The sequence below is a fragment of the Labeo rohita genome, chromosome 14, assembly GCF_022985175.1.
Source record: "Labeo rohita strain BAU-BD-2019 chromosome 14, IGBB_LRoh.1.0, whole genome shotgun sequence".
Taxonomy (NCBI): domain Eukaryota; kingdom Metazoa; phylum Chordata; class Actinopteri; order Cypriniformes; family Cyprinidae; genus Labeo; species Labeo rohita.
In genome coordinates, this window is record NC_066882.1 from 33,082,213 (window position 1) to 33,097,515 (window position 15,303).

General features: G+C 41.2%; 2 protein-coding genes across 7 annotated transcripts in view; both read right to left on the minus strand.

Moving 5' to 3' along the window:
- Positions 1 to 5,437, minus strand: part of si:zfos-2326c3.2 (misshapen-like kinase 1) — a 53,898-nt gene extending 48,461 nt beyond the window's left edge. For all 4 annotated transcript variants that reach the window (XM_051128127.1, XM_051128124.1, XM_051128126.1 and 1 more), the window contains exons 1-2: positions 5,239 to 5,437; positions 4,779 to 4,844 (exon numbers count right to left, since the gene is read on the minus strand). In XM_051128127.1, the coding sequence (XP_050984084.1) occupies positions 4,779 to 4,844; positions 5,239 to 5,295 (123 nt within the window). In that variant the 5' untranslated portion in view covers positions 5,296 to 5,437. The remainder of the gene's footprint in view (positions 1 to 4,778; positions 4,845 to 5,238) is intronic.
- A 173-nt stretch (positions 5,438 to 5,610) lies between these two features.
- Positions 5,611 to 15,303, minus strand: part of il1rapl2 (interleukin 1 receptor accessory protein-like 2) — a 252,677-nt gene continuing 242,984 nt past the window's right edge. For all 3 annotated transcript variants that reach the window (XM_051128129.1, XM_051128130.1, XM_051128128.1), the window contains one exon: positions 5,611 to 7,336. In XM_051128129.1, the coding sequence (XP_050984086.1) occupies positions 6,651 to 7,336 (686 nt within the window). In that variant the 3' untranslated portion in view covers positions 5,611 to 6,650. The remainder of the gene's footprint in view (positions 7,337 to 15,303) is intronic.

Here is a 15,303-nt window from a genome sequence, read left to right on the forward strand (position 1 = left end):
AAAATCTTATGTTAAAATAATGCAGCAGTGCTTTTTTAGTCATATTTGTTCAGCAGTATGCATACTTAAATTTCAGTTGTTTTTGGACTTGGTATGGCTTTGAAAACGCGCAGACGCTTTCAGGAATCACTTGATAATGTAGATGAAAATATAGCAGAAGTCTGCCATAAATATAACATTACAATGAGAACTTTGAAAGCAAATTATTTGCTTCTGTTTCAGCGCACTATGAAAGCACATCACAGCGGGAGTTGGTCTCTCTCTCTCTCTCTAGTGCGTAACTTAAAGTTCACGGGCATTTGCATTCTTTTGTGCAGATACAAGTTGTAATGTTACCAAGTTCTCTGATTAATATCATAGGATGCGTCATGGAAGGGGCTTCAGTTTACTGGCATAACGTCACTCTTCACCTCAGGCAGCTATTCCTTTCACATGCTTCTTTATTAATAACATTGCTGCATTATAATTATAATCCAACAGTGTCCTAATCATGTGTTTCTGTTTTCATAGACAGGATTTCAATTCATATTTTTATTTTTAACATTCAACATTTTCAACAGTCTTCAAAGTTTTTTTCATTATATCCATTACGGCCATGCCCCGCCCCCGCATAAGCCCCACCCCCTATTACGCGATTAATCGTTTTTGAAACCTATCGATGATTGAAATGAGAAATTTCCCAAAATGCCCATCCCTACTTGCATTTATTAACCTTTTGCACTTTATCCATTCACTGTATCCATTTAGTAGTTGTTAGTTACTCTTGTCTATTCCTTTGTTAATAAAACCCCTTTTATTACACTTGTGTCTTCCTTGTGTTGATAATACAGTGGAAAGGCTCTACAAGTTAAAGATATCTCACAAATCCTACAACTTCCTAGAATTTAAATGTAATTCTTATTTATGCAACAATCTTCCATGATTGTTCTTTATTGCCAAGGCGGAACATCCTTGGCTGGTGACCTAAACTAAATATTAATATTAATATTTAAGCCCAAAAGCCATTACACTGGTGGTGCTACTTAAATCTAAACTCACAAGATTTAGTGGTGCCCCGTGTGAATCTAAAACCATTAAACATATATGATGCATTTGCTACATATGTGCTGCTGTCTAAATCTAAAACCATTACAGTGTTGTCACTTTTTCTTGAGCTTCATCAACACAGCAGCACAGTGTGTCATATATGCACACACAAAATCATGGACAATCCCCTGGAAATTCACCAGAGACTCTTGTTCCTTGGTTTACTGACGCTCATGTCGTTTCAAAACTGTGTGACCTTCTTTCTTCTGCAGAACACAAATGTTTTGGTGACCACTGACGTCTATTTTATGGACAAAAAATCCCCCAGAGATGGTTCTCGAAATTTCTTCTTTTATGTCAAGCAGAAGAAAGAAAGTCCTACAGGTTTAGCATTAATGACGTCTGAACACGGGTGAAGTATGACTTTAAGGCGCTGATGATCAGACTGCGCTCCTGCGCTGGGCGGCTCCCCTTTCTTCATGCTGTACTGCGGTTCACTGGGAATGGGCCGCTCAGCACAGGACAGCTGAAAGCCAACCATGATGCAACAGACTGGATGAGCGTGTGTTTGTAAATCAGCGCTGTGTCACGGCTCAGACGCACACTCCAGCAAACATCAGGAGAGGAAACGGCCTCTTTAACACGCGTTTACACAAGCGCGCGATGACATCATCCCAGCAAACGCCATGCTGTAGAGAGGAACTGCAAGAAAAGCATTCCGGAGCGTTCAGGTCAACGGCCTGTCTCCTCACTATTAGTGCTGTTTCCTGTGGACGAACGCATTTTGGTGAGCGCTCATGCACACTGGAAGAGCGAAATAAAGTGAATTCTGAGCCGCGTACGCGGGCAGGTTTCAGATGGTATTTCTGTCGGAGGGGATTTCCTCGTGCTCTCCAGGATGCCTGCGAAGCGCCACATTGTATTAAACAACTGGGACATAAACAGGAAGTGCTGTCTAAAAGGGTGACAACGGGACTATACTTCAGACAAAGCAGCTCTCTGATAAATCCTTTAAAACTTTGTTGAAATTGATCCACATTAGATCTCAAGAGCAAGTCCTGCTTTAAAACGGTTTCTTGGTTTTGACTGTGTTTTACCAATGTCTAACTGTGACTGAATAGACTGAAGGAAGAATAAAAACACTGAGCTGTTATCCTGAAACCAGATGTTTTTATTATTATTATTATTATTATTATTATTAATAGTTTTTAAATAGTGTAAAATTAATGTTTTTTTTTAATTAGTATTATTATTTATTTACTTATTTTTTACATTTTGTTTTACTGGACTAAACACTGCCTGAAGTGGATATAAATATTGAGGTGAATTTCAAAAGCAAATGGATGTTGCTGAAGCAGATCTCTAATAATGCTTGCATATCTTCTACTAGACTGACTGTAATCAGCAGCTGAAATGCTATTCTATGTTATAATAGAGCTGCATGTTGTTCAAATAGCAGCATTGTTCTGAAACCACACTATTGTCCACAGACCTGCAGAGCTGAGCTCCAAACAGATCTGAAGCTCAGGGCCGGTTGCACCAGCTAGACGTAAAAAAGCTGGGTGTAAGCCCTACGCTGGGCTTTGCAACGTCCAACTTTATGATAAATATTTACACCTGTTGCACCAGCTAAAACTACGACCTGGCGCAACTACGCCCGGCTTAGATGATGCGCATCCACGCAAACACATTCTCCCGCAGTGACAGCTGAGACGACACCCACGCTGCAGTGGCTACAACTACTAATATAAGACTGAATTGCTCAAGACATCAAGTGAAGCCACCGTGAAATAATTTCATTAACTAAATATTTCCTAACATGTCCGTGTTTCTGTATCTGAGGTCTCCCTGCACATTCCCATCACATATTTCTTCAGACTAACACTAAAAATAAAGACGACAGGTTAAGTAAAACAAAATGAATGTAATACAGTGCTTCTCTCTAGAGTTATATTTTTTTCTAGCTATCAAATTTATGTACAATGAATGTCTTTCCTGAGGTAAATGTGAATTTACGTGACACTTGTGCATTTTAGCATCTTGACAAACACATAAAAAAATTGCAGAGTTTGTGATAGAATTGAAAGAATCTAAAATTTGATACTTTATTTCTGATTAAAAAGTAAGCACAAAACTTAAACAAATAAAGTAAGCACAAAACCTTAACAATGGCAGCATCGTAGAAAAAAAAACTACAGTTCCTCAAAAACAGAACACTTTATATAGGTGGTGCCTATTGAAAATACAGCAGTTACGCCTCCCTGCACTGTGCTAACAAACACCACTTTTAGGCATAACGCAGGGGTAAGATGATAATGAAAAGCCATCCAAGACTTTTCTGAAGACAGTTTGTTCTTCTTCAGATTTGCACAAATCCCATGAAAGGGGTATTTCAATGTCTAAATGGTGAATTTCGTCAAACGGTGACAAGTTTGCACGTGTGATGTCACAACAGAGAAGAAAATTCGGCCGCAATATCCGCTTCATGTGGATTTGAAAGATGTAGTAATGGTGAAAGTGTGCTACGCTAGAGGTGCAGAAGTGATCGGATCTGTGTTGCCTCATATGTGAAAATACATGATGAAACGAGAGTGTGTAAGAAAGATCTGAATGTAGAACTAACTGTGCAATTCATACAAATAATCAGAATGGATATTTCACCACTTCATGACCATGACACACGATAAGTCATGATATACCGCATCATGCTGTTCCTGGATTTAGGATGCAATTTCCTTGATTGAAAACAAAGTAAAGAATTGCAAATGATTTAAGAAATATATATTTTAATGGGACAATTCACCCAAAAATTTAAAAACGGTCTCACTTTTTATTCACTTTCAGTTTGTTTTAAACCTGCATGAACTTCTTATATCTTTCATAAAAGAAGAAAAAGTATGCGTAACCAAAAAACTGCTGGTGTCCATTGACTTCCATAGTATGGGGGGAAAATACGATGGAAGTCAATGCGGACCAGCGTTCAAAATATCTTCTTTTGTGCTCAGCTGAAGAAATGAACTCGTAGAGGTCTGGAACAACGTGAGGGTGAGCAAATGATGACCGAACTTTCATTTTGGGCTGAACGATCCTGTTCAAGCATAAGCTTGATGTCATGCACCAGCATTTATCGAAACAGCCTGCATAAGACAACGTGTTGTACTAAAATTACGCTGCAGTATCACACGATTACAATATAAAAGCCTGAAATAGAAACGCTCAGGCCGTCCGAATCTGCGCGCGTCCCACCCTACGCTTTGTGCCGCTTTTACCGCGTGCTTTCTGAAGAATGCGAGAAAGAGCAGAAGAAACCGTTGCACAAGATGATCCGCAGCGGGACTGTTGCAGCGCTGAAGCGCAGCAGATCCACCCTGACCTGAATCAAACACATATGTGCGTGTCACACATCTCACAGGATGTTTGGGCTTACTACACACTTCTTTAAAGATCCGATATTTATGTGAAACACGCTCTGACCTTCGTGAGGAAGTGAGCTCCACCCAAAAACTGTGTCAGAGACCGAAACCACACTTGTAGGTTTCATTAGCAAAACTCCCACAAACTATTTACCGCAGCAGAGCTGCTGCTGGAGACAGAACTGGCGCATCTGAACAACGAAAGCCTCTTCCGGAGCAGAACCGCTGCGATTCTGCATCGCGGCCGTGTTTCACAGAATAACTTTAATACAGACCAATTCCAGGTTTGATTGATAAATGAACAAATAGGCAAGCAATGATGTAGGCAGCAGCACAAACCTTGTAAACTTGCCCATAGGTCCCATTGCCGACCACCTCGATGAGCTCGAATATCCCTGCAGGATCCTGAAAAGAAGAGTCACAGGGGTCAGATGAAGACACTCACCGGCCCCTCACCAGGACTGAAGATGCAGCGCACTAGAGTCTGATCGAGCTGTGATGAGCTCGCCGTGATTTGAGACACGCTCCATGTTTTCACTTCAACATCTGTGACAGTCACATTCCCAGATCACACACGACTGACAAGCGAAGAAAACTGAGGGAATTTATTCCTCGAGATGTAAACGACACCTCAGCCGAGTTTCACGACTGCCCTGAACTTTAAACGGCATTTACAGCAAAGTTTATTCAGTTAAATCCGCGTAAGCGCTGACTGAAACTTCGTGCCGAGCCTCGACCAATCGCTGCTGCTGAAAAGACGCAAAAGTGTTGAAAACAAAGAGTGAAGAGCTGAACTCACCCGTAAAGAGGCGAGGTCGATGTTACTCAGACTTGTTGTAGTGAAGTCTCTCGCCATTTTAATGAGCTCGTGTGCCAGTATCAGAGTTTGTTAACTGGTCATGGTTTGAGGAACAGTATGTCTGCCCATCTTCAGCTCCTCGACAGCAGATCTGACCGTACTATGGCGAAGGCTCGCCTTATGAATCTTAACGACATAACGGAACTCTCGCCCAGCGGTTGGAACTCGACTGAATGTCGGTGTGCGTGGGCGTGTCACAACCGGCGGAGCAGCCAATCCTGTCACAGCTGCTAAATATTAATGAGCTCGTGCTCCCAGATACTCCAGGAAAGTTACGCAGCGGCCTCGAGACTGAATTCATATTCATGAGAGTTTTCCTTCGCTTTAGTAGGATTTGGCATTTCTCAGGACAAACACAGGAAACCCGGAAAAAGAGTAAAAAGTGAAAAGCTCTTCCTCTGCTTACAACAAAACAAGGCTTCCCATCTCTGTATAGCACAGTTTTTCATTTGAGACACTCTCACACCTTCATCACAGCACAACATGAAATGAAAAGGCACCTCTCAGACTGAATGACTCATATATTTATTGATTTTGTTGGTCTGATAACAATTATTATTTTTGCAAGGTATATTACAAATAATTTATATGCTAAAACCAGAAACCTGTGAATCAGACAAGCTGCTTGGTTTGTGAGTATTTGTTAAATAACAGCTCGAAGATCCGTACTCTTCCACACCGGCTTGATCTGAAGAGTAAAAGGGCATACTAGTCGAGAGTATACAAAATCAAATCACTGATTTAGTGACCTTTCATTTCAGTAAACTAGTAAGAGGGAGCATTGCATACAAATTCAATAAAATGCTAATAAATATCAATACTGATCAAAAGTGTCCGATCATTACAGCACTGAAATGCTTCCTCTGTAGTACCAGATACACCATAGAAACAAGATGTATCTCTCCGTAATGTATGAAAAACGTCAGAATTCTGAGGAAGGAAACAGCCAAACGATCAGGAAATAAGGCAAATGATAAGCTGTATCAAATATGTCAATACCTCCTGGACTAGCTACAAACCATATTCGTGTGCTTATTAGATTTGAACAGTAATTATTTGCATAAATATAACATATTCTTTAAAGCTCGGAGCTGATGTGTCTTTACATTATTGTGCTGTATCAACCGAGGTCACGATGTCAAAGAAACCCTTTAATGCAGATGCAGTGTTGGATGGAATCGCTGTACATGGTGTAATTAGCTCAAAATTCAAGTAAGAAAACAATATCGGTAGCTCTTCGTCTGTCTGAACAAAGTATGAAAACACTAAAGGCCGGAAGAAAGCGAGATAAACGACAAGATGAACTCATGCAGATAAAAAGGAAGAAAGGATGAGCTCGGCAAAGCTGCGCTCTACCAGATATCGCTGGAGAGCTCTCGTCCGGACAGCGGCACGAACGGGCTGTTCAAGTGAACGTCTTTCTTGGGTTTGCCGACGTTGTTCTGCGTCAGTCGTCCGTTCAGCAGCGTCATGGGCAGATTGCAGTACACGTGCCGGCCGCTGAGCGTGGCGATGGCGGTGCTGGGCAGCTCGTACTCGTAGCTGCGGCAGAAATGGCGCATCTGCAGGTGGCCCGGCTCGTTGTAGTCCGGTATTTCGACGTGAGCCGGCGCCAGCGACGCCGAGGTGGCCGTCATGGCCACCGTCGACACGGCCTGCAGGTCGCCGAAGAGCCCTTGCTCGCCCGAGTCCAGGACTTGTCGGCGGGACACGCTCTCTCTTTTCTTGGCCGGCATCTCGTAGCGGACCCGCTTCCAGAACTTGGATTTGAGCTGGTTGCTTTTGGGGCCGTGCCACTTGATGAGCGACAGCACTCGGATGGTGTGCTTGAGGTCCTCCACCTCCTGGTAGTTGATGACGCTGCGCAGGTCCGAGCATTCGATCATGATCACCTTGATTTCGCCCGTCACCAGCATGCTGTGCAGCCGCGGCTCGAACTGGAAGATGCTCCAGCCGCGGCGGGCCACGAACTCGGGGGTCAAGACGATGATGAGACGCCTGCTCTGCTCCACGCTGCGCGCCAGATCCTCGATGTATGCTGGGGACACACAGAGAGAGAGAGAGACAAATGACTACGGATGTCAACACCAGCAAACACAGACTCTTCAGAAAGAGAGACACAAATGATCTGCTTTTAGAGCTGGCCTTTCTGACTTTAGTTCATTTTCAGCACATTCCTTTTTTTAATAAATTAGTAGTCAAAACTGTGTCAAGCCATGTTGAATACATTTCTGGTAAACGTCTCAGATTACGTATTCAACCTACAGAGAACTCCCCTATCCCTAGTCTGGGATAAGAATAGTTAAGCATGAGGGGCTGGGGTGGAGGAGGGATGCCGTAAAACTGTCGTGGGACAGGTGAGTTGGCTGTATATATCATACTAATTAAGTCGATTATCTAAATGAACTCAACCTGTGCTGATTACCTGAACGTGCTCCTCCTGAAACCGATAACTCCATGTTCCAACGCCTGAAGGAAGATGTTTCAGGCATTGTTTAGCAAGGGTACGCAGTGTGCTCGTCCAAATACCCACACATGCGGTCTTGGCCACACAACAGGAAGTAAATGTGCAAGACTGTCTAGGGCCCATATTCACAAAACATTTTATCTTACCACTAAGAATTCTCCTAAATAGCAGTAAAAGTTTTTAGCTAAGAGTTTGCTCCTAAAACCTATTCACAGCTGCTGAGCCAAACTTTTACTAAGGAATAGATAGGGGTCATCGGATGCAAAGTTCACTTTTTCATGCTGTTTGAACATTAATGTGTGTTGGCAGTGTATGTACAAATCTACCCTATAATGATAAAAATCCATGCAGTGGTTTTTAATTAATCTGTAAAAATAATATCCCCTTTTTCAAATCGAGTCGTTCTCAGATGCCTGTGGCGTCACACCCACAGAGGACACTCTCACGATAGTTGATTGACATGAGCTCTTACCTCAGACCCGCCCTAAATCAGCTGTTACAGTCCGACCTCCATTGTTTTGATGCCGGAGCAGGGATGTAAATATCTCTGATTGAGCGATTGAGGTGTTGTGTTGCTGGATGTAATAAACATAGTGGTCGTCATTTACTCCCGACATCTGAGCCGCTGAAGATGCAGTGGATTACGTTTGTTTGTGAAGGGAATGAACCTCCCGATCTACATATATCCGTCTATGTTCACGCAAATCATTCGTGATCCAGCTTCACTTACAGCAGAAGTGAGTATAAGGGTTTTTTTATGAATCTCTGCAATCACCTTTCCTAATAATGTGCTAGTTAGCAAGTTTCGCGGCTAAATGTGGCTAAAGTAAACAATCTCTCAGAGCAGCTCGTCATTCCACAGAGAGAAGAGAGGGGCGGGGCGAACAGAGCTCATTTGCATTTAAAGGAACAATCCATCAGAATGAGATGATTTTTGCAGAGCTGATTTTGACAAGGTTAAAAGGGTGTTGTTTTTTTACGCTACCATTATGAATTTTTAACCAAAGTATACTATAGACTTTTCATTAAGACCCTAAAGAATCATATCAACTTGGAAAATGGGCGTCCGATGACCCCTTTAAGCTAAGAGTAAGGGCGGGGTTGACCTCGTTGCTATGGATGATGTCAACATGCTTACTAACTATGCACACTGTGATTGGCTGATAGGGGAGGGGTCTCTGTCAGAGATTTATTCATAGAAATACTGTAGAGTGCAATTTAATGTTGCCACATTCAAATAAAGATTTTAAAATGCAGGCTAAGTGTCACTAATTAAATAAGTATATGTTCAGCTAATTGTCAGCCTCTTACATGTGTGCTTCTTCTAAACAGTCAGCAGATATACATATAAACAGCCTTTTAATTAACAGAGTAGAATAATCATGGCTAATAGTAATATATGCAAACAAAAAAGAAAACCAAACTGGACGCAAGAACCTTTCCAGTGTAAGTTAAATATGAATAATAATTTGATATTACAAATAATTTGGTAGTAAAACATGCAAAGATGAGTATTTGTATATTGTACAACATTTGCAACTGCATTTGTCCCATAATTAGAAGCACAGCAATTATTAAATCATATCATCTGTTCTAAAGACTACTGAACAGACATGTAGAAGTTTATTTTAAATGCAATGTATTGAAAATCAAAATAAAGCTTTGTAATAATTGCATTTTTTACAACACTATAAGTGTGCACCACCAAAAACTCATGCACTTGTGGTCTTCACACCCACTAGAAACACAGGAAGTAGACAAGTGGTCAAGTTCAAAGATCGCAAGTGTGTATTTGGCCAAGCCCAGGGTTTCGTTCCCTTCTCTGATGTAGACGCAATATGGGAGTGTAATACTCATGATCTAGTAACAAAAAAGTGTGAACAATGAGGTTGAAACACAGTCATCAAAGACCAAAATGGGGTAACACTTTAGAATACAGTTCTGTCATTAACAAATAACCACACAGGAACAAATGACTAATGCACTATTAACATTCTAGTAACTGCTATTAACTAACAAGAATCTCTGCTTAACTAATCAGTAAGTAATAGCACCCAGTTGAATGTGGTAGTTCACTATTAGCTAATCAGTAACTACTATATTTTTTCATATCTCCAGAGAACTACTAAGAACTACTATATACATGTTCATAATTAATGTAAATAATGCAAAATATATAATTAATTCTAAAGTGAAGATCATGGTAACCCACTAGTAATGACTAAAGTCATTAAAAACTATTGAGGTTTTTGTAAGGTTCTGGATAGTCATACTTCTGATGGCTTTGGTAACACTTGAGTCATTACTAGTGGGTTACCATGATCTTCACTTCAGAATTAATTATACACTCACATTTATTACAAACCTGTATATAGTTCTTAGTAGTTCTTTGGGAGATATGAAAAAATGTAGTTACTGATTAGCTAATAGTAAACTACTACTTTCAACTGAGCACTAGTACTTACTGATTTGTTAATCAGAGTTTCTTGTTAGTCAGGTGTAGTTACTAGAATGTTAATAGTGCATTAGTCATTTGTTCCTGTGTAGTTATTCACTAATGACAAAACTGTATTCTAAAGTGTTACCCAAAATGACCTATAGGTCAATCTGCAATTAAACTGTAGAAGGAACATTTTGCCATGACACAATAAAGGAACTTTATATTGAGATAGGTTCAGCCCAAAAAGTTTTGAGAGCCTGGGGTTGAATCCAAATCCAAACTACAGAATCTTACAAATGTATGCAGAGAGGATCAGCCTGCCACGTCACTAACGTCATGCAAAGATGCACTCTCAGCCAAAGCTTTTGAGAAGGCCACACTCCTTCACTCTGATACCAAGAGCCACATGACACATTGACCAAAGCTATAGCATCAACAATCCAAAGAGAGAGTCGGTGCTCGGAGACGGGGGAACCCCTTCCCCAACGTCCCGAACAGAATAATAGCTGATTGGCTTGCGCCATGACTCTATCCGATCAACATAAATCCTAAGAGGCCTAAGGCTTGAAGGATGTCCAGATGGACGAGGGTGGCATCTTAGGGACATAACCAGGCCTAGGGTGTAGAAACACTTTTACCAGTCCAGAGGGAAAATCCAAACTGGAGGGGGCAGATGATTAGGTCTGGAGATCTCAGCAGTCTTAAGTGATGTTAGAGCCAATAAAAGAACCATTTTAAGGGTCAGAAACCGTTCTGTGAATGACTCTAATGGCTCAAACAGAGCTCCGGATAATCCTTCAAGAGCTAAGGTAAGATCCCAGTTTGTCTGGTACCACAAAGGAAGTGTCCTCACAAGATACAAGGGGATTCAATCTGCCCACTGAGGCTCCACTGATGTGGTCATGGCAAGCTGAAATCAGGACCACAGACACTTTAATAGTAGCATGGGATAGATTCATGAAAGGCACCCTTTTGCAACCTCATTTACAACCTCAGTTGAGAATTTATGAGCTAGACCTCCTCAGGGGCCAGATCAACACCTTCCACATCTTAGGCTTGGGGTGAAATATGGTGTCCCAAGCCTGAGCGAGCGGGTCAGAGTGGCTTGGTGGAGTCCCCTCACTGACTCAGGTCTAACCCTCTCACTGGAGTCCAACTCTTCTAGCAGGTCGTCCTGATACACCTGCGAAATTGCCGTAGTACACTCTTAAAAATAAAGGTGCTTCACGATGCCATAGAAGAACCTTTTTTCTATAAATGGTTCCATAAGGAACCTTTAACAACCTTTGACATTCTGTTTCACAAAAGGTTCTTTGTGGCGAAAGAGGGTTCTTCAGATTATAAAAAAGGTAAGGAAGAGATGTTTCTTTAAAGAACCTTTGACTGAATGGTTCTTTGTGGAACCAAAAATGGTTTTTGTATGGCATCGCTGTGAAGAAACTTTTAAAGTACCTTTATTTTTAAGAGTGTATGCAGTGACACACTACCTGCAGTATGCAGAAACAAGAGGCAGGTGTATGTGGAGCTTCCTCAAAGTGAAGCACTCACAATGAGAACAATCGTCTCTAGGACGCTCTGCTCCTGAACACATCACACACAGATCGTGTTTGTCACCCCTTGTAAGAAAGCGAGGGCACGGTGGAACATGCTTTCCTTTACACAGAACACAAAACATAGACACAGAATAAGAGCTTTCTGAAGAAAAAGAGGCTGGTGGCATGTGTTTCTGACTCATATTTATAGTTTTGGTGATGCATTTACACTGCGTTACCTGATGATCTACATGACGATCTACGCCCATAGTTCCTACATGGCTTCAATACCTGTCTCAATTTGTATGTATGAAGAACTGACTTCATACATACACTAAATTCACCAAAACACCAGCTGACTCAAAGGCATTGAAGAAATGACCGAAATGAATTCTAAGAAAAGCTCTGGTAGCATATTATTTGTCACTCAGCTTGATATTTTAAAGGAACCGTATGTAAGAAATTTATTTCAGTTAATCATAAAATGGCCCTGACATGTCAGTAGACATTAAGAAATCATGCTCATTTCAAATACTTATATGACTGACAACAGTGGTCCGGCCAGGATATTGTCATTTAAAAGTGAAAGTTGCAGCCCTCAACTGATGTTGATGTTGTCATGTTGTGTTTTGGTCTGAGGCGCCACCCTCCAGCTATCTACCAATCACAAAGTCAGTAGAGTTTCGTCATCCGGGTTGCCAGCTCTGCTCTAGTTACAGCTGCAGCTACGAACGTGTCGGATAAAACATGTATAAAGTTACGAAACCTAAAAGACCTCGTTATGAATCCGAAGTACGTCGTGACAAAGTCCGAAATAAAACAAGGATTTGTATAGGAGATGCCTTTGACAGATGGAGACGGCTGAAAACGGAGAAGAATTTTAAGACAGATGCCAACGTTGCTAATTTTCTCCTTGACAGGTAAGATTCATCTATGTTTGGCTAACTTACTTGTACTTAATGTAAATAGACATTTCAAATATTCACGACAGTCGAACAAAGGTATATATGTTCGTGCAAAGTAACGTTATGTTAGCGCATATGGAGGAGGTGGGTCATCGAATTGAAAAGGTAAGGAATTGTTTGGGAAATAGAAACAGCGAGTCGTCATTGCTAACATTAGCAATGCATTATCTGAGCGCGTTTCTCTGTCATTATGCTGAAACGCCGAGAAAAACAACATTAGCACGTCAATTATGGAAAGAAGAAAAAAAAACGTATTGTGACTCGTCACTTGCCATTGGAAGCTCCTTGTAGCAGCCTACGTTCCTGCGGAATCCTGCAGCTTAGCTGGCAACCTCGAGTCAGGGGGGGAGGGGGAGGGAATACGCCCTTTTACAGTATTTTGAAAGTGCAGTACCAGCTTTGGCCACAATCCTACATACGGTTCCTTTAATATCCAATGCAGTGACCTTCAGATATTTGATCTGGATTTATCCAGTTGGGGCCACTAGAAGCGCAGAAAAGCATATTTTACTGCCTCTGTGTTCTGATACTGTAATATTTGGGGTTTTTGAGTTTTGCATTCATATGTTTTGCCTTTCATTTAAAGGTTTGAGGCCTTTGACTTGGTTGAAATGGCTCACAGAGTATGACTTCATGATGTTTGAAACAGTTTTTCAGGTTTAATATTCCCACACATGCTGAATGTATGAAAGCACTGCAGTGCTGCTCAGGGTTGGGGATGAAGGATCGTGGATGCTGCTAAATAATGCAGGAAGTATTCAGTGGTTTACACCAGCTGGTCAAATTAAGAAGCAACCATGAACAGAGCATGTGCTAATACTCATATACAATATTGCACAACTCTCTGGCATATTTGATTCTTATTAGTCACTTCATTCTGTGGTCAGTATTTCTGAACTGAGTCTTCATCTGCATAGCTGTGCTTTGTGATCTCCACAGGTGAGCTAATCCAAACATTTCAGCTGGACTCAGTATTTGATAGGTAGCTGTATAGTAACTGTGAAATAAAGAACATCAGGGTAATGCAACACTGCTCCACGTTACATTTGTTTTGTGATAATAACGGCACATTACGCTGCTCATTATGTCCTGCGGTGTGCATTCAGTCCCGAGGCCCGTGCTGTGAAACAGCCATTACCGCTTAGAAACATATGCTACAGAGTGAAAGGGAAATCCTAAATATAGAAGAGCGATTTAAATATTCAAAGCTTAATCACTGCACATTATAGCGTGTCACCCCTCCTCTCAGAATTACTCTTATATTCGTGTTGTAAACACAAATAAATTCACCTACACTGCCTATGTTTACACGTGCACCAGTAACGTGGTTATTTCCAAAAATTAGATTAATCTGTAAATTACAGTCAGATGTTTGCATGACACAATCTAACCTCTTGAGTGCCATTGTGGTTGTTTTTAACCACCATCACTCGCATGCCCCGTTTTCCTGTTTTCAATCATCAGTATATTGTATTATACTCATGTCGTGCAACAGTGTCAGCATGAACTCAATTTCTTTAGTACCCCAAAAATGTGATGCCTTCTTTAATGGCATGTTTACAAATCTGTGCATCACTGCAGGAGCGTCACACATCCTCCGTGTTCATCGCAAGCGCATGAGCACTTCAGTCAGAGAGGAGTAGATGCAAATAAAATGTTTACATGCCACATAATTATGGTTCCTATGATTAGGATTTTAATTGCATTGACGTATTGATTGGGGCGACTGTTCACATGAGGTAAAGTTTAATTGCAATATTGCCTGTGTCATTATAGTCACATTATGAGGGTGCATGTAAACATAGTCATTGATCTGCATGACTGTTATTTATTTTTCTATTCAGCTATTCTCTCTCTTCAGCAGTTGTGTTAAATGTGTCTCTACTCATCATACTGTTATTGCAATCCTTCATCCTCATCTGAGAAATGCATTGCTCACAGGAAGTGTATGGCACTGTCTTTCTTCCTGTTTCACATGACTCTCTGTTTGCTGTGAATGTCACACTTCTCCATGCATGTGATTGTGGACTAATCACAAGCTCAGGGTCTGTCATGATTTGACAAAAATGTATAATGTGGGTAGCGGTACCGATCAAGCCGGGTTGGATTTGTCCTGCAGTCCCGAGTTTGTTCTACTTGCTTTGTGGCACAGGTCACTGGTCAGTCTATCAGTGACTATATTGCGACACAATCCCTTACACATCTAGAATTCATTAGATGCCGAATGTAGAGCTGCAGTTACAAAGCAGAACACATCCCTAACACTTTGACTCCAGCAGCGTCGGACGTGTACCGATTAAACTCAAATTCACACTCATGAATTGACAAGGAGCTGGTTCTTTGATTCAGACTAGAAATACATTTACACATCATCAACACTGAGCACACTAAACATACAGTAAGTTGTTTTCTGCTGTTTGTTTCTCACAAATCCCGGTTGAAAAAAACAGCATATGCTGGTAGGTATGTTTTGATGCTGGTTGCCAGTCCTTAGCTGGTTGTGTTGCTGGTCAAGGACCAGCATAAACCAGCAAAAGAACAACTTAAACCAGCATCAAAACATACCTACCAGCATATGCTGTTTTTTTCAACAGGGATTTT